Source organism: Barbus barbus (genome assembly GCF_936440315.1).
Source record: "Barbus barbus genome assembly, chromosome: 33".
NCBI classification, from domain to species: domain Eukaryota; kingdom Metazoa; phylum Chordata; class Actinopteri; order Cypriniformes; family Cyprinidae; genus Barbus; species Barbus barbus.
In genome coordinates this window covers 13232784-13247795 of record NC_136761.1, presented here as the reverse complement: position 1 = coordinate 13247795, position 15012 = coordinate 13232784, and the positions used below count along the sequence as shown (strand labels likewise).

The 15012-nt window shown below is 35.1% G+C and overlaps 1 protein-coding gene across 2 annotated transcripts in view; it reads right to left on the bottom strand.

The window, feature by feature from the left end:
* LOC306852812 (netrin receptor UNC5A-like) overlaps positions 1-15012 on the bottom strand; it is a 184266-nt gene that overhangs the window by 56295 nt on the left and 112959 nt on the right. For both annotated transcript variants that reach the window (XM_079389906.1, XM_079389907.1), the window contains exons 3-5: positions 5919-6062; positions 2384-2487; positions 1238-1418 (exon numbers count right to left, since the gene is read on the bottom strand). In XM_079389906.1, coding sequence (XP_079246032.1) covers positions 1238-1418; positions 2384-2487; positions 5919-6062 — 429 coding nt within the window. The remainder of the gene's footprint in view (positions 1-1237; positions 1419-2383; positions 2488-5918; positions 6063-15012) is intronic.

Here is a 15012-nt window from a genome sequence, read left to right as displayed (position 1 = left end):
ATTGCTCTGATTGACTTGCAGTCCCTGTATTAAAAAGCACGTCCGCATTTATTCCTGTTTAATGCAAATCACACAGCTGTTCCTTGACTTATTATCTTTAGGCTAGGCTTCATAATAAAAACAAATACATTATCTCTGACAAAAGACTGCAGATTCTCCAGCGTTAACATGTCCGTCTGTGGTTTAGGAGTATTCTCAGTAGATCTGTCCCAGTACTGTACTATGTGTCGTGTATGTTTGACTCGGCCCGGATCAGTAGTAGAGAGCGTGTACAGGGTTGTAATGCATGCTACCTTTAGAACGGCGCTTGTCCTGGGACCCCTCCGGGGTTAGCGATGCTCTGCCACTGTGCATTTTAATAAAGGTCAGCTAGCTTATAAACCCCATTCATTAGTCACTTTCTTCCATTAATTCAACAAGCCCAACTACAGTGTGAGTGTTTGTCAGCTCTGCTGAGATTTCTGAGATACTGTCTGGCTGCTTTGCTCCCAAACTGATATGTTGTAATGTCACTGCAATCTTTCACAGCATGGACAGTTTTAGAGGAGCTAAGCTAAAGCTAATACAAAATAACAACAGAATGCGGCCATGCTATAATGCTTAGGATGGCTACAAGAAACATAATGGCCTCAAATATATTTGGACACTTAAGCCACATCTACAAAGTGCATGTAAATATATATTATAAAATGCAAATGCATTTACATTAACATTATGTAATAAAATATTAAAGGAAGTAAAATTATTCAAATGACAGGGTTCTCACACTTTCCGACCAATTGCTGAGCACTTTCTTTTCTAGTTAATTGTGACTGAAGAATAATAAAAAAAACTAATCATTTTAAAAGCTATCACTTTCTAGATATACATCTCCATATTTAAAGAAAATTATTCACAAAATAGAAATTATGTGGAGCAACTTGCAAAACAACTCATGTTTTTTTTCAGGCCTATATATATCCAAATAAATAAAAATAGATAATGTTCAAAATCAACTGAATGGAGACTACTGATAGTGCTGTTATAGTACAACACTGATAAACTTTCACAAAGCAGTAAGTATATTTTTTTCTCAAAGTCTGATCAAAATAGAGTTGTCCATCAAAGCTAGCCTAACTCTCAGTAAATTACCCCTGACTCTGGGTCAAAACCATCCCAAACTTTTGTCAGGCTGTTGAAAGGTGAAGTCCTTTTATCTGTGATTTAAGAATGGAACAAAGTATGAGAAGAAACACACCGTAGACAATCACAGTAGCCGAGGAGCTCTTTCGTCGAGCCACAATGTTTTTGGCCACGCAGGTGTAGTTGCCTGTGTCGGCCAGGCGGGCTTGTCTGATGATGAGATTATGGTCCACGGTGATGAAGAAATTGGGGTCAGTCTTGGGGTCGATCAGCTCCTCGTTTCTCTGCCACTCCACCTAGAGATATACACATGAGAAAACATTTCACAGCTTCAATCTGGCTCAAACGAATGGAAAACACTCTGTATGCTACCGGATCCAGCGACCATTCTGGGCAGCTCCCAAAGACCCTGCCTGGACTGAAGATGTTAAATTTTGGCAGGCACTGCATGGCAGCACAGGGCAGTAGAAAAGTGGATTAACATTTTTCTGTCTTTCTTTCTTTTCTTTTTTTTTTGTACAATAAAAAATTAGGAAATCAGAACATTTCTTTAGCACTTTGAAATCAGAAATACAACTAAAAGCAGGAATTGGGATTATGATAATACTTTGGTAATGAATAAATATTTGTGATTTCATTTTTACTTATCGTGGTTTGTTATCACAGAAAGTAAAATTTATATATAATCATATAGTTTAACTTTTCTGCTTTTAAACTTGGCAACATTCATTGCAAGAATTAATTTATATTGTAACTATGATTTATAATAATGATACTAATCTGATGAATTAGTCAAAATTATTTACCATTGTAATTATAATTTTGCCATAATAATGCTGAAATTGTATGAAACCCGGAATGTTCTTTTGAAATTGACTGAAAAAAGAATGAATGAAGTTAAATATACAGTATCAGTCATGTTGGTAGTGAAATTGGAATTTAATATTTAATATGACAACATAGAACAAATATGTCGTTGCTTTTTGGTTTGGAAATTTGTATGGCCATCTTGAGCTGCAACAGCTGGTCACAGGCTGGTCTAGTCCTGCACCAGTGCAAAAATACATGTATTATTAATGGGACTTCCAGATCTGCCAAATCACATTGTGTGGTTCCTCATCCAAGTCCAGCTCATGGAACAGACGCAATATGGTGAAAGGCGTCAGATTTCTGGCTCGTTGGTATATTTGTAGGAGTACATTAACGAGAGGGATAATTAGCAGAGCTGTTGGGTGTTAAAATGTTTACTTTTTGCTCTCACCTCTGCAGAAGGAACACCTTCAGGAGGATGACAGCGCAGAAGGACTTCCTGATCCAGTGCCACTTCCTTACCCAGCGGTTCCTCCTCAAAGTTCTTCCTCAGATCTGCAGAGCAAAATCATTCCATTTATTAGTTATTAGGTGCATTTGGAACATATATATTCTAACTTACAAGCACAACTGTAACTAAAACATATAAGCTTTTCCGATGTGCATAATAAACTAAAGATAATGCAATGGTTGTGTATGCCACGCAATACGCAAAAAGGCACAGAACATGTAGTGCACGGTATATTTAATATTAAATGTGTTTAATAATTAGTGTAAAATTAAATTAGTTAGTATCCTCAGAGAAGTGGCATGGTGAGTATGTGTTCTGACATGCTGTGCATATGTGTGCATGATATGATGCATTATGCACAACTGCAATTGTGGAAACACTATTTATTCAGTTATAAAGTACGATCATGGTTAAATATGACTAACTCTGGAATGAGCAATATTCAGTTAGTTAAAATGTATGAGACTGAAACTGCATGATAAATGTATGAACCTGGTTACTGTGCATTTAAAACAAATTAATTTTATTAATACTACTACAGAAATCTTCTGTTTTATTTTTGCATCAATCACAAATTTGCATCAGGTTAATTAGTTTATATACATTTGTGTAATCCAAATGTATATACACATTTTATTTTCAATTCAAATACATGTCTTAAATTCAAGCCTTTGTGTGTGTACATTTGAAGAGGGCATTCATATTATCAAATGTACACAAATGTGTGAGGAGGGCATTCATCAAAATTCTAGGGGAAATTCTAGGTTTCTCTTTTTTCCCTATGGGCTCTGAAGCCAAAATATCGACTAAAATCCTCCAATAGTCATAAAGTGGATGAGAATGTGTACATGTATCACCAGGAAGGTAAATTGCCAAGCCATTTAATCTAACATTATCTGTGTCATATTTAGCTATGTGTTTTTTGGGGTTCAGAGCTACTCCATATATAACGCAGGGCTATGTTTGCACCGTGTACGTTTACCAGGAGCCGTGAGCGGCCTTTCTCTCTTGGAAGGATCCATATCACAGACCCGAGCGCTTATTAGACCCTGCTTGGTTGCTTCAGAGAATGGTTGTCTGCAGCCCCCAGGCAAAGCATCAACAAAGAGGAATTGCATTATCTTCCTCCACTACTCGATACCGCACCGAGGCTGTGGTATCTGCACGACCACCCACTCCACCTAAAACCCCTGGGTGTGTTGATGCGAGTCGAATTGTATTTGCTCGTCAAAATTGCATTACTCTTGATGGAGGGCTTTCTTGCCCTCCTGACTACGTATGGCACAATTTCAAAACAATATTTGCATAAACGTTTATAGCTGTTATGACACGAAAAAGCTTTTGGAAGAAGGTGTCCATTGAGACAGCGGACTCGTCTGCAGTTCAGATGCTGGGGAATAAAATCTCTCTCAATAACGACGGCACTGCCAGTCATTTCGTTTCCTGAAAACAGATGTCATGCCTGTCTTCACCAATCAGGCCTTGGCAAACATTAAGAGGTGAAGAGGGGTCTTTGACATTCAATTTAATTAAATAGGATTTAATGGGAATAAGAGAGGCACAACGGATTAAATGGCCATCAAGTCCTGAGATGACATTGTCATGACTTTGAGAGGAAAACTCTCAAAGTAATGAGGTTTGTTAAAGGAATATTTCACCCTAGTGGAATTACAATGAATAGGGACCTGGGCTTTCAAGCTCCAAAAAAGACTGAAGTACCATATAAATGACACAAAAGTGGTCCATATGACTCATGCGCTATATTGAAAGTGCTCAGAAGTTGTACAGGAATTTGTGTTGAGGAACAGACTGAAAGTTATGTAACACACAAACCGTTTGAACCACTTTTATAGTACCTTTTCAGAGCACCTGGTCGCTGTAATCATTCTTGGGTGGTCCGGGGTTTTTTTTTCTAAGTGAAGCATTTCTTTAAAAGTCCTTCTCATTACCCAAAAGTGAATTGGAGGTGAATCTAGATAAATATCCATGTATAATATTTATAAGCACCATACTGAGACAAATCCCAAACCCATTTTAATCGCACAATGCTTTAATCATTGTTTTAGACAAAATATATACTGTATACATATGACTGTATTGTATCTTCTTTTAGACGCTACATTAAAGTAAGGATGTTTTGTGCTGACGTTTGTTCTGAGTGAGGCGGTGCGGTGGTGTGGTTTCCTGGTGTTTAATCAAACAGAGATATCAAAACCACCAGGCCTCTTGAGGCAATTACAAAGTGTTACATTGCAGATTTCCTTGCCACAGGCTCTTCCTGATCAAACTTCCCAATCAAACATTAAATAAGTCATAAAACCAACTGAATCAATCAGCCTTGAGGAAAAATGGAACATAAGTGGTTAGATTGATTGGCTAAATGGAATTCCAAAATAACTTTTAATAGAAAGTATATCTTTACCAAAACACTCTATGGTGGAGTGATAAGCTCCACCATAAACTTTAAAGACATTTTAATTTGGTTAGTCGTGCTTTTTACCTAAACAAACTGATTACACAGTATTTGAGTATAAAGGTATTCAAATAAATGGAGTTTATTACTGTTAAGTATTGTGTTTTCCACTCACAGCACCCATAGAGGTCAGCTATTAATATTATTTGTCCGTTCAGGGTCTGTATTTTTTAGTGGAATCTGTGATTCTCTTTTTTTTTTGCTTTGGGACTGATATTTTACATTGGGGATGAAATGATGTTCATACCAACATTTTATTTAATTCCGTATACAAAATAACTAACTAAATAAATAAAAATACTGAAATTAATTATTAGTATTTTATATTAAGTCAATAACTGATGGCACAAAACACATTTATCCGTCTAAACCCATATATAATGACTGGTTTCTTGCATTGTGAAGTTTCTTTGAATGCACAACATTTTATTTAGGTAATAACGAGAAAAAATACGGCAAATGTTTTCTTCCAGTTTTGTTGATAATCACTCAGTATGTTTTTTTATTATTATTATTATTTAAAACAATACACTGAAGACTGGAGTAATGATGCTGAAAATTCAGCTTTGCCATTACAGGAATAAATTATTAAATAAAACAGAATAAAATAAAATAAATGAACAGTTATTCTAAATGCTAATATTATTTCACAATATTACTGTTTTACTGTATTGTTTTTACCAAATAATAAAATAAAATAAAATATGACCATCTCTCTCTGGAATATAAATATTTCTTTATTTTGGAACTGCATCTTTATTTTATTTTTATTATATCTGCATTATACTACATGATTAGTTGCCATTTATTAATTGCCTTTAGCTTTTGCATTTATTTTTTCCCTCCAATCCAGATCAACACAGACCTGTGACCATTTTGAGGAAGCCTCCCTACCAGTTAAGAACCACTGTGCTCACATTTATCACACTATCACAGATTAGACGGCAGAAGATGGCATTCGGTAAAAATGTTTGTGTTCTAAGATAGCAGAGCTGAACTCACAGGCGATCCGCACATATGCCTTTTGGCTCTTCTGGGTTCCTGTAGTGCTCCAGGCCACACACTGACACCAGTAATCCTCCAGACCGAAGATCTTCTCCACCTGCTGTCTGGAGATGTCAATCTTCACCTGCATCACCGGCAGTCCTGGGACCAAACCAGACAAAGCAAACATGTTCAGCTCAGCACCATTGACAGAGACAGAGAGAGGCATTCAGAAACAGTCCTTCAACTGAAGCGAGCTGAGACCCGGCCCTTGTAAAAACTGTTTATTTGCGTCAAACTTGCGGTTATGTGGCAAATTCGTTGGCAGAAATTAGCAGCTCTTTACTGGCAGTGGTTCATCAAAACTTTGGCAACAATGCAAAATTTATCACAGCTGTCAGACTTTTCACAGACATGGCAAACTGTCCACTGTTTCCAAAGGTTTTTTGCAGGTTCACCATGTCCAGTGAAGAGCTGCCAACCATTTGAGATGAGGGGACACAAATTAACAAACTAAGTTTTGTGCAGATAAACATTTTTGTTGCTTGACTAATTCATGGAATACTGACAGATGATTGAACGCCGTCACAATCATTGTTAGCTAAATGCAGGAAGTGTATGACATACAAAACCACCTCGAAATAGAAAATCCCAAACTCTAATGTGCTTTCTGGGATGAATTAATAAATAAACAGATATTAATATTTATGTGAGCTTCCAGTGGGAGATATTTTTCCTGGTTACGAAAAAAAGTGTGTTTCCATTCAGACATGAGTGGCTAGGATTATCCCATCAAAGCTCAGAGGTCTTTTCTGAAAATAAAAATTAAAAAGGGCAAAAAAAAAAGAAAAGAGGAATGAAGTGATAATTTGTCAGCTGCAGCAGGGTGAATAATGTCTACAACAACTGGTGTGAAGTCATCCAACAAAAGGATTCATTTTCAGCTGACAATTACAAATGAACATCATCAGAGTTAACCAACACCAACAACACAAACTGTGTAATGCATAATAAAGCTCTCTTTGAGAATGAAGGGAGGGGGTTAGACAAAGATCATTTTTCTTTTCATTATCTCTGGACCATCTCCTCAACCCCTAAGCCTCTCTGATATTTTCTTCCATAGCTATCGCTCATCTCAACATGAAAGTGTGACCTTGAAGATGTCCACATCCCCCTCAACAACCACCTTCCTCCTAATTTCTCCCATAATCTCTCTCCCTCCAACCTTGATTATCTCTCCATCCAACCTTGCTCATCCCTTTTTATCCCTTTCTCTCATTTGGCTTGTAGGGCCCTATACACTCTTAAAAATATAGGTGTTTTACGATGCCATTGAAGAACCTTTTTGTCTAAATGGTTCCATAAAGAACCTTTAACATCTGAAGAATCTGTTTCACAAAGGTTCTTTGTGGCGAAAGAAGGTTCTTCAGATTATAAAAAGGGTTAGGAGAGATGGTTCTTTAAAGAACCTTTGACTGAATGGTTCTTTGTGAAGCCAAAAATGGTTCTTCTATGGCTTCGCTGTGAAGAACCTTTTGAAGCACTTTTATTTTTAAGAGTGTATGAAATCAGTTTTATTTTTTCCTAAATTCCCTTTCATGTTTTTCCAAATTCCGTTGTTTTTTTTTGTCTGGATTCATTTTTTGTTTTCCATTTTAATTTTTTCTAGACTCTGATTTAAATGAAAGTTTATTAATTATAAATGATGTCTAATTAACTTAAATCACAAAACTTACACAATTCAACAGCAATCTATTAAAAGTTGAACAAATATTACATTTTTAAGCCCCTATGTAAATACTTTTTTTTCCTTCTCACATTTAGTTTTATTTTTACCAAATTCTGTTTTCCAATAATTTTCTGGATTTAATTTTAATGGTTTTATTAAATGTTAATAATCAAAAGCATCACGTGTTGTGTATTTACATTTTTCTGGTAAATAAAAACAAGTAAATAATTAATACAATTATAATATAATAATAATAAAATTATTACTGAAACATTTTTTTTTATTTACCAGAAAATGTTTCAGTAATAATTTTATTATTTTTATAATTATATTATCATAACAATAAGTAATGTATTTCTGTCAAAGTTTCTTCAAGTTAAACTGAGCTTTCATTTTGACAGGTTGTTGTGAAGACCTTTAAGTTAATTCTGTTTATATACGACAATATATATACATATTTTTTTTTTCTCAAAGAAACGATTAAATTATCATGAAGTGTCTCTCAGAGCAGTTATAGACATAGTATTAATGTACTCTTAAATATTTTGGCATCACGTTGATATTGAAAACGTATTGATTGATTGCGTCATCAAAAATGCTTGTTAATCATAATTGTATTCAAATGCTTAAACAGATTTCTGGGCATTTCAAATCTTCGCCAATGTGCCTCATACAGTACATTTGCAATTTTTTGAATTGATGTTTGTGCATGAAATGAACAAAATAATGTAGGGGTACCACTCAAATGTTTAAATAGATTTTAGTGCATCATGTGTGCCTTCAAATGCTCAAACAGATTTCTACCCATTTCAAATGTTTTCTGTGCATCTTAGTTGTGTTTGAACTCATAATGTGATTTCTTTGTGTATAATTAAACATTTAAATAAATTTACCACATCATAGATATGTTCTCACACTGAAATTGCTTTTGGGGCGTCAGACAAAGGTTCAAAGCAATTTTTTTTTTTAAATATTCAAACTGTACAAATTCTGTACATAATAGGTGAGGTCAAATGTGTACATCTATTTTCGTCCATATCTGGACATTCAAAAATGTTTCACATGTTCTTTGGTAGTGCATTATAGGTACATTTAAAAACATTCAAATCAATGTTTGGGTAGAAGTAAATGTTTGAATAGATTCTTGGGCATCATTCCAACATTATAATTGATTTTTTGAGCATAATTTGAATGCATTAAATAATTTTTTTAGAGCATCAGAGCTGCATTCAAATGGATTTTTGGACATCATTTCAATGTTCAAATTGATTTTTATTTTTTTGAATCAATGAGATATATATATATTAAAAATTTGATTAAAAATATGGTGTCTAGGTAGACCGTACACTAGGTTCTGAACTCATACTGCACTGAATGAGCAGTCAAGCATTTAATGTCAATGCGTCATAATAAGCACAAAACCGCATTCTGCAATTAGCTGTGGTGTGGTCAGACGCTCCGGCAATGTGACAGAAATGCATCATCTCAAATCCTGCTGGTCATTTGAGTTCTTGCTCCAACCTGTCTGTCACAAATCAATGTACATCACATTCATCACCACTTGGCAGAGAGTCTCTGGGAGGAAATAAATAGGGCAGCACAGAGAGCTTGTGTCTCACTATCTTGGCAGACATTTGGAGCACATGCAATTACTGTTAGATTTAAACCACCCTCCAGTGTTACTCAGGGCGTCAACATCAAAATGGACCTCTCAGACAATCTCGCTCTCCTCTGACACAACGTCTGGAAACGCTTTTGCAACAAGTCAGAAATATGAGATTCAATGCACAAATCTCTAATCCAGACAAACATAAGTGCACTGAAAATAACACACTCTCAATTAATTGCTCCGCTCGCATTGCATTTAATTCAGATTGTGTAACCAATTCAATATGAGCGGAAATAGTTATGATATTAGACCACTAAAAGGGGTGATTTTTTCAGAGAATTTAATTATCGTTCGCATTAAATCGTAAAATACAATTAAGGGAAAAAGGCGTAGTCCTGAAATAGTCAGAGGAAAAGCCATCTTAAACACTGATTGTTTTATTAATTGCTTTTTGTTTCTTTTAGCAGCAATTACCCGGATTTCTGACCTCATACTCCCTCTGTGCTTCAGAACGAACCGCTGAGGCCGCCACATTCGGTTTCGTTCACTTTTGTGAATATGCCACATGGCCTGCACCGCTACTCAGGCGTGAAAATTCACTTTTCCTGCATGACAGATTTAGCTGCATGATAGGCCAAGATAATACTGTAATGTAGATTTGTATAATGAGTAATTAACCGAGTATGAAGTCTTTGACTAGGAACACCATTAAAACCTTCACCCCTGAGCCCTTGAGCGAGGTCGCTGTGGCAACCCTCCCTTTGGGGTCTGAGAGGTCACGAGGTTAAAGAATAATTGACTCAAGACTGAGTGTCACACGCGAACACCTGCTTCCAATACTGTGTGAAACCCCACAAACGGAGGAAATTATACCAAAAAGAAGACACATTTATTAGACCCTCAAAGAAAAAAGGCCCTGTGGAGATGGGATCGTAATTTGGAATTATTGCTTTATGCTTTTGTCGTGTTGTGTTGTCTGCATACACAATACATGCGGCACACCTTCAAAATTAATTGTTAAAAATTCATAACCCGTCCCATTTTTCTACGTTGACATCTAACAAATTATTAAATACAGACGTAAAAATTCTGAATAATAATGATGCTGCTTTCCATTCTGGGGTGAGCCGAACCGAGTATATTTTTCATAACAGACCACAAGGTCAGCCAGTTCCCAGGCATTTCCCAGAATTCAATGCATGCATCACAAGGAATACTGAGAATGAATAAAACAAACAAACAAACCAAAAAAAAGAAATACTTTTTCCCCCGTTTTTCTTTTTGATTTTAAACTTACAGATATAGTGTTTTAAAAATGAAACACTCTGAGAGATGCTGCAAAAAGACTTTATGCAAACATCAGTCTTTAACTCGTGAAGTTTTTATTACTGAAGAATATTATGTTCTTTAAACATAAACAAATATTCCTAGTACTCTGTACTCCTAGCTTCTGTTAATGCAAAAATGACTAAATAAAATAAAATAAGGTAGCTAAAAAAAGTTATACATTTCCCAACACTTAGGCCTATTGAAACTTACTATAATTATTGCATAGTAACCATTCTTTATAGGGATCCATTAACCACCCCTCCACACACACACACACACACACAGCAAAAAAAAAATAAAAAAAATAATATATATATATATATATATATATATATATATATATATATATATATATATAAATAACTGCCATCATCTATTCACCCTCATGTTGTTCCAATCAAGGACAGATATGGTTTGCAACCAAACTAAATAGTTTCTAGACAAAATAACACTTCTCAAAATATCTTTTTGAGGTTTGGAACAACATGAGAGTGAGTAAATCATTACAGAATTTTCATAATTTCAGTCTTAAACTATCCTTTAAACTGTGATATTTGTAAAAAAGCCCAGAGTCCCACAGGAAAAACCATGGATGAGATATTTCCTCCAGGGAACAAGCAGGGTCCTGGTCGGATTCGACAGTGCATTTACAGTAGAATCCAGGGATATGATAACATCCCGTTCCGACACACTACACCATAACTTTATCTCAGTCCCAGCGTGACTTTACAGTGACTGCTCTACATATTATTGCAGTGGCGAACATCTGTTCCTTGTGTCTGCACCAACAGCTCCCAAAAGGAGCGGCAAACGCTGCTAAAAGAGCGACTAGGTGACAAAGAGATGCATTATTCAAGCATGTTATCCTTCCAAATGTGTGAGTAACAGTTCTCATTACTGCTATAAAGGACTTTTATGGTGAGGAGGATGAGGCTGCTAAATCAAACGGCATGTGTGTGTCTAGAAATACAGACAAGACTCAAGAACCTGCACTGACATCGCTGCTCTTATTCTCTTGTGAGTCGATACGGAGGCTGACTGGCGCAGAGACTTCTTTTTTCACTCACTCTTGTTTTTGCTGCCGGTGACCTCAATTCCACGGGGGTCATTTGCTTATCAAAGGTGCAGCCCAAAACTGGCAGGTTGGAGTAAGTTTTCATTGTGACCGAGGAAATTCAATTAGGCTGCATCTAGAGTGCGAGAAGCTAAGATTCATCAATGGGAGCTGGGATTAAGAGGGAATTTACTTACACTAGAACGACACACAACTAGCAGTCAGAAGGTCAGCGTGTGGACTTTCTATTTTTATATTGGATTGGAATATAGTGTCACTCTCCAATGTGATGAATCTTATTATATAATTGCTTCCATCACCTGTATGGACACACTGGTGGCAATAATGATGTTTATCATTAGTGTTGAATTAGAGAGGTAAATATGCATTTAAAACACATTAGTGTTTTGAACTGTGCTGAATAATGTAATGTTTACCATGTCGTCTGACAAACATATCACTCTCTTTCAATGCATTACGCTCTTTTCATTACCTGTTATCGCTTCTGGACGTCTGAGCCCTGAAACAGCGGCCAAAGCTAGAGAGGTAAGCAAACAAATGAGTAATCAGAGCAATTGGAAAAATGTCATTAAAACACTGACAGAATTCAGAGCTGTGCGCCGACACATCGAGCCATGATGCTTATGAGGTCAACATGAGTTCATATCTGCCTCTTCTGTCTTCTCCACTCTTCTCTCCCTCATTCTTATTCCAAAAGTAATTAAACAAATTAAGATAGATTACATTAATATAAACATTAAATTAAATAAAAACAATACAAATAATGAAACAATAAATAAAACAATTAATTATTTAATAAACATGCTTAAGTGTGAATCTGACCAAAAATAAATAATAAATAAAATAAATAGATAGATAGATTAAATAGATGTATAAAATGTTTTAAATTAATAAAAATTCAGAAACAATAAAATGTGATATTACAGTAAAAATATTAATAGAGAAAATAAAAAGTAAAATGAATAAATAGATTACAATAATACAATTATTGAAATTTATAATAAAATATATAAATATAAAACAAACATACAAAAAGTAATTAAATTATATAAATGATCAAATAAAATAAAATAAAATAAAAAATCTTATTCCAAAAGTAATTAAATAAAATAAAAGAAGAATACAAATAATGAAACAATAAATAAGTAAATGCACATGCTTAAGTTCAAATCTGAACTAAAATAAATAATAAAATAAATAGATAGATAGATTAAATAAATGTATAAAATTTAAAAAATTCATACAATTGTGCAACAATAAAATATAATATTATAGCAAAAATACTAACAGAGAAAATAAAAAGCAAATAAACAAATTGATATATTCATACATTAATACTACTATTACAATTTAACAAAAAATTATTAAACATAAAACAAACATACAAAAAGTAATAAAATAAAATAAAATAAAATAAGCTAAGAAAGCTTAGAAAAATGAAACAAATGAATCAAAAAACTCCAAATGTTTAGTTTTTTTTGACATAGAGGTATCCATCAGAGCATAAATGGTGCAGGCACGTGTACACATAGGCATAAATGGGGGCTGGAGCACCTGCCCTTTTTCTTCCTCGAGAGAAAGTGCCCTTTTTTCTAGGGAGTTTTTTTTTTTTTATAAATGAATAGGCCTATGTATATATGTATGCGTATGTGTTTCTGTTTGCGCACAGCTTTCGCTGTCAAGCAAATAAAAAAATCCAAATATCAGGTCGGGTCGGATAATGTTGAGACTGTCGAGTTCCGATGCCTTTCTCCCCTCCGCGTCTCGGCGCAGGCGCACGCAGCACAGCAGTGTAGCACACATTGATCGGCACATGCACATCACAGACAGGCAGAGAACCCCCTCCCTCTCCAGTTGTGTTTATCTTGGTGTGGAGGTGAGTGGTGATAAACAAAAGACTAGCTACCTGTGCCTCGAATTTACAGCTAATTATCCAAAAGACAAAAGGCAAATATAGTTAATTTGTTTTGCTAACATCAGCTACCATAGACCAGTGCGCGTTCTTTCACTGCATGATTCAGTTTATTAAAATGCATTTAGATTAAGAATGATCACAAAATTCAAGATATGGTGGCAGAAATGTATACATTTATATCATTTCATATAGTTAATCACGCGAAGACTGACTTTTTTTGTTTGTTTGTTTGTTGGGTTTTTTTCCCCACCAAAAAGCAACATGATTACAAATGTGATATTGATTTTATAAAGCAGTTAAATAAACAAGAATTTAATTTAACACACTTATATTTTATACACAAAATTGACTGTTTTTGCTCTATTTCGCCAACAAATATAATTTCAATTTGCGTCTCTGAGCAACAGCTGTTTTGTCTGAATGAATCAACCGTTTAAATGATTCGGTTCAGTTGCAGTGACTTGCTGCCACCTACTTTTAATTTCACATTTAAAGTGTCTATTAAATGTTTTTTTATCAGTATTCAATGTTTTATGTTTAAAATATCAAAACAGCATTAATGCTTTTGTAACTGCAGGCTAAATGCATTCATGTCCTGCATTAAACAGTGTGTAAATGCATCTAAATGCCACTTCTAATGCAGCTTCTGTGTTTTCTCTGCATTGCAAAGACTAATTTTGTCAATACTGATTTCATTTGCTTGGTAACAGCTTTAATTACTTATTCTAATTGACTGATTCAATTTAAGAATTTGACTGAAAATATGATGCACACTCACGCAGGGCTTTATAAAGGTAAAAATGCCCATAAAAGGTAAAAAAATCAATTTAAACTTATTGGAAATAATTAATTTCTACCACTGCTGTGAACTGATCACCACAGAATATATGCAGAATATCAAAAACTTTAAGAGTCAGCTGTCCAAGGTAGTCCTTAAGATATCAGCACAATAACACACTCAGCAAAATATTGTCTAATTATCGTTATCGATAAAATCCCAGAAAATATTGATATATTTTTTGTCAATATCGCACACCCCTAATATATTTTGCGTTTTGTTTACAGAATAATTAAATTAATATGAGAAGTCCCCTTTTTTCCACTTGAGCCCCTGCCCCTCAAAATGTCTGTGCACGTCCCTGCTTCTTGGGTAGCACCACTAATAATAAAAAGTCCCAAATAATGCCGCACACAGAAAAGCATAAAAACTAGAATCCATCCCACCCCAAAAGCCATTGTCCTCAGGCGCTCTGAAGCTGGATGTGTGGTCCATGTGGACCAACAGGCAGGATGACTCAGTGAACGGCTGTCTCTTTTCCTGCACTAATAAGATACTGTAATCCTCGGCTCACTCCAGTGAGCAGCAGTCTATGAAGAAGAGAAAAGACAGACGGACTGTTTCAAGGGCCACATTAAATCCATCAGCCACGGAGAGGCCTACGCAGGCACATCCAG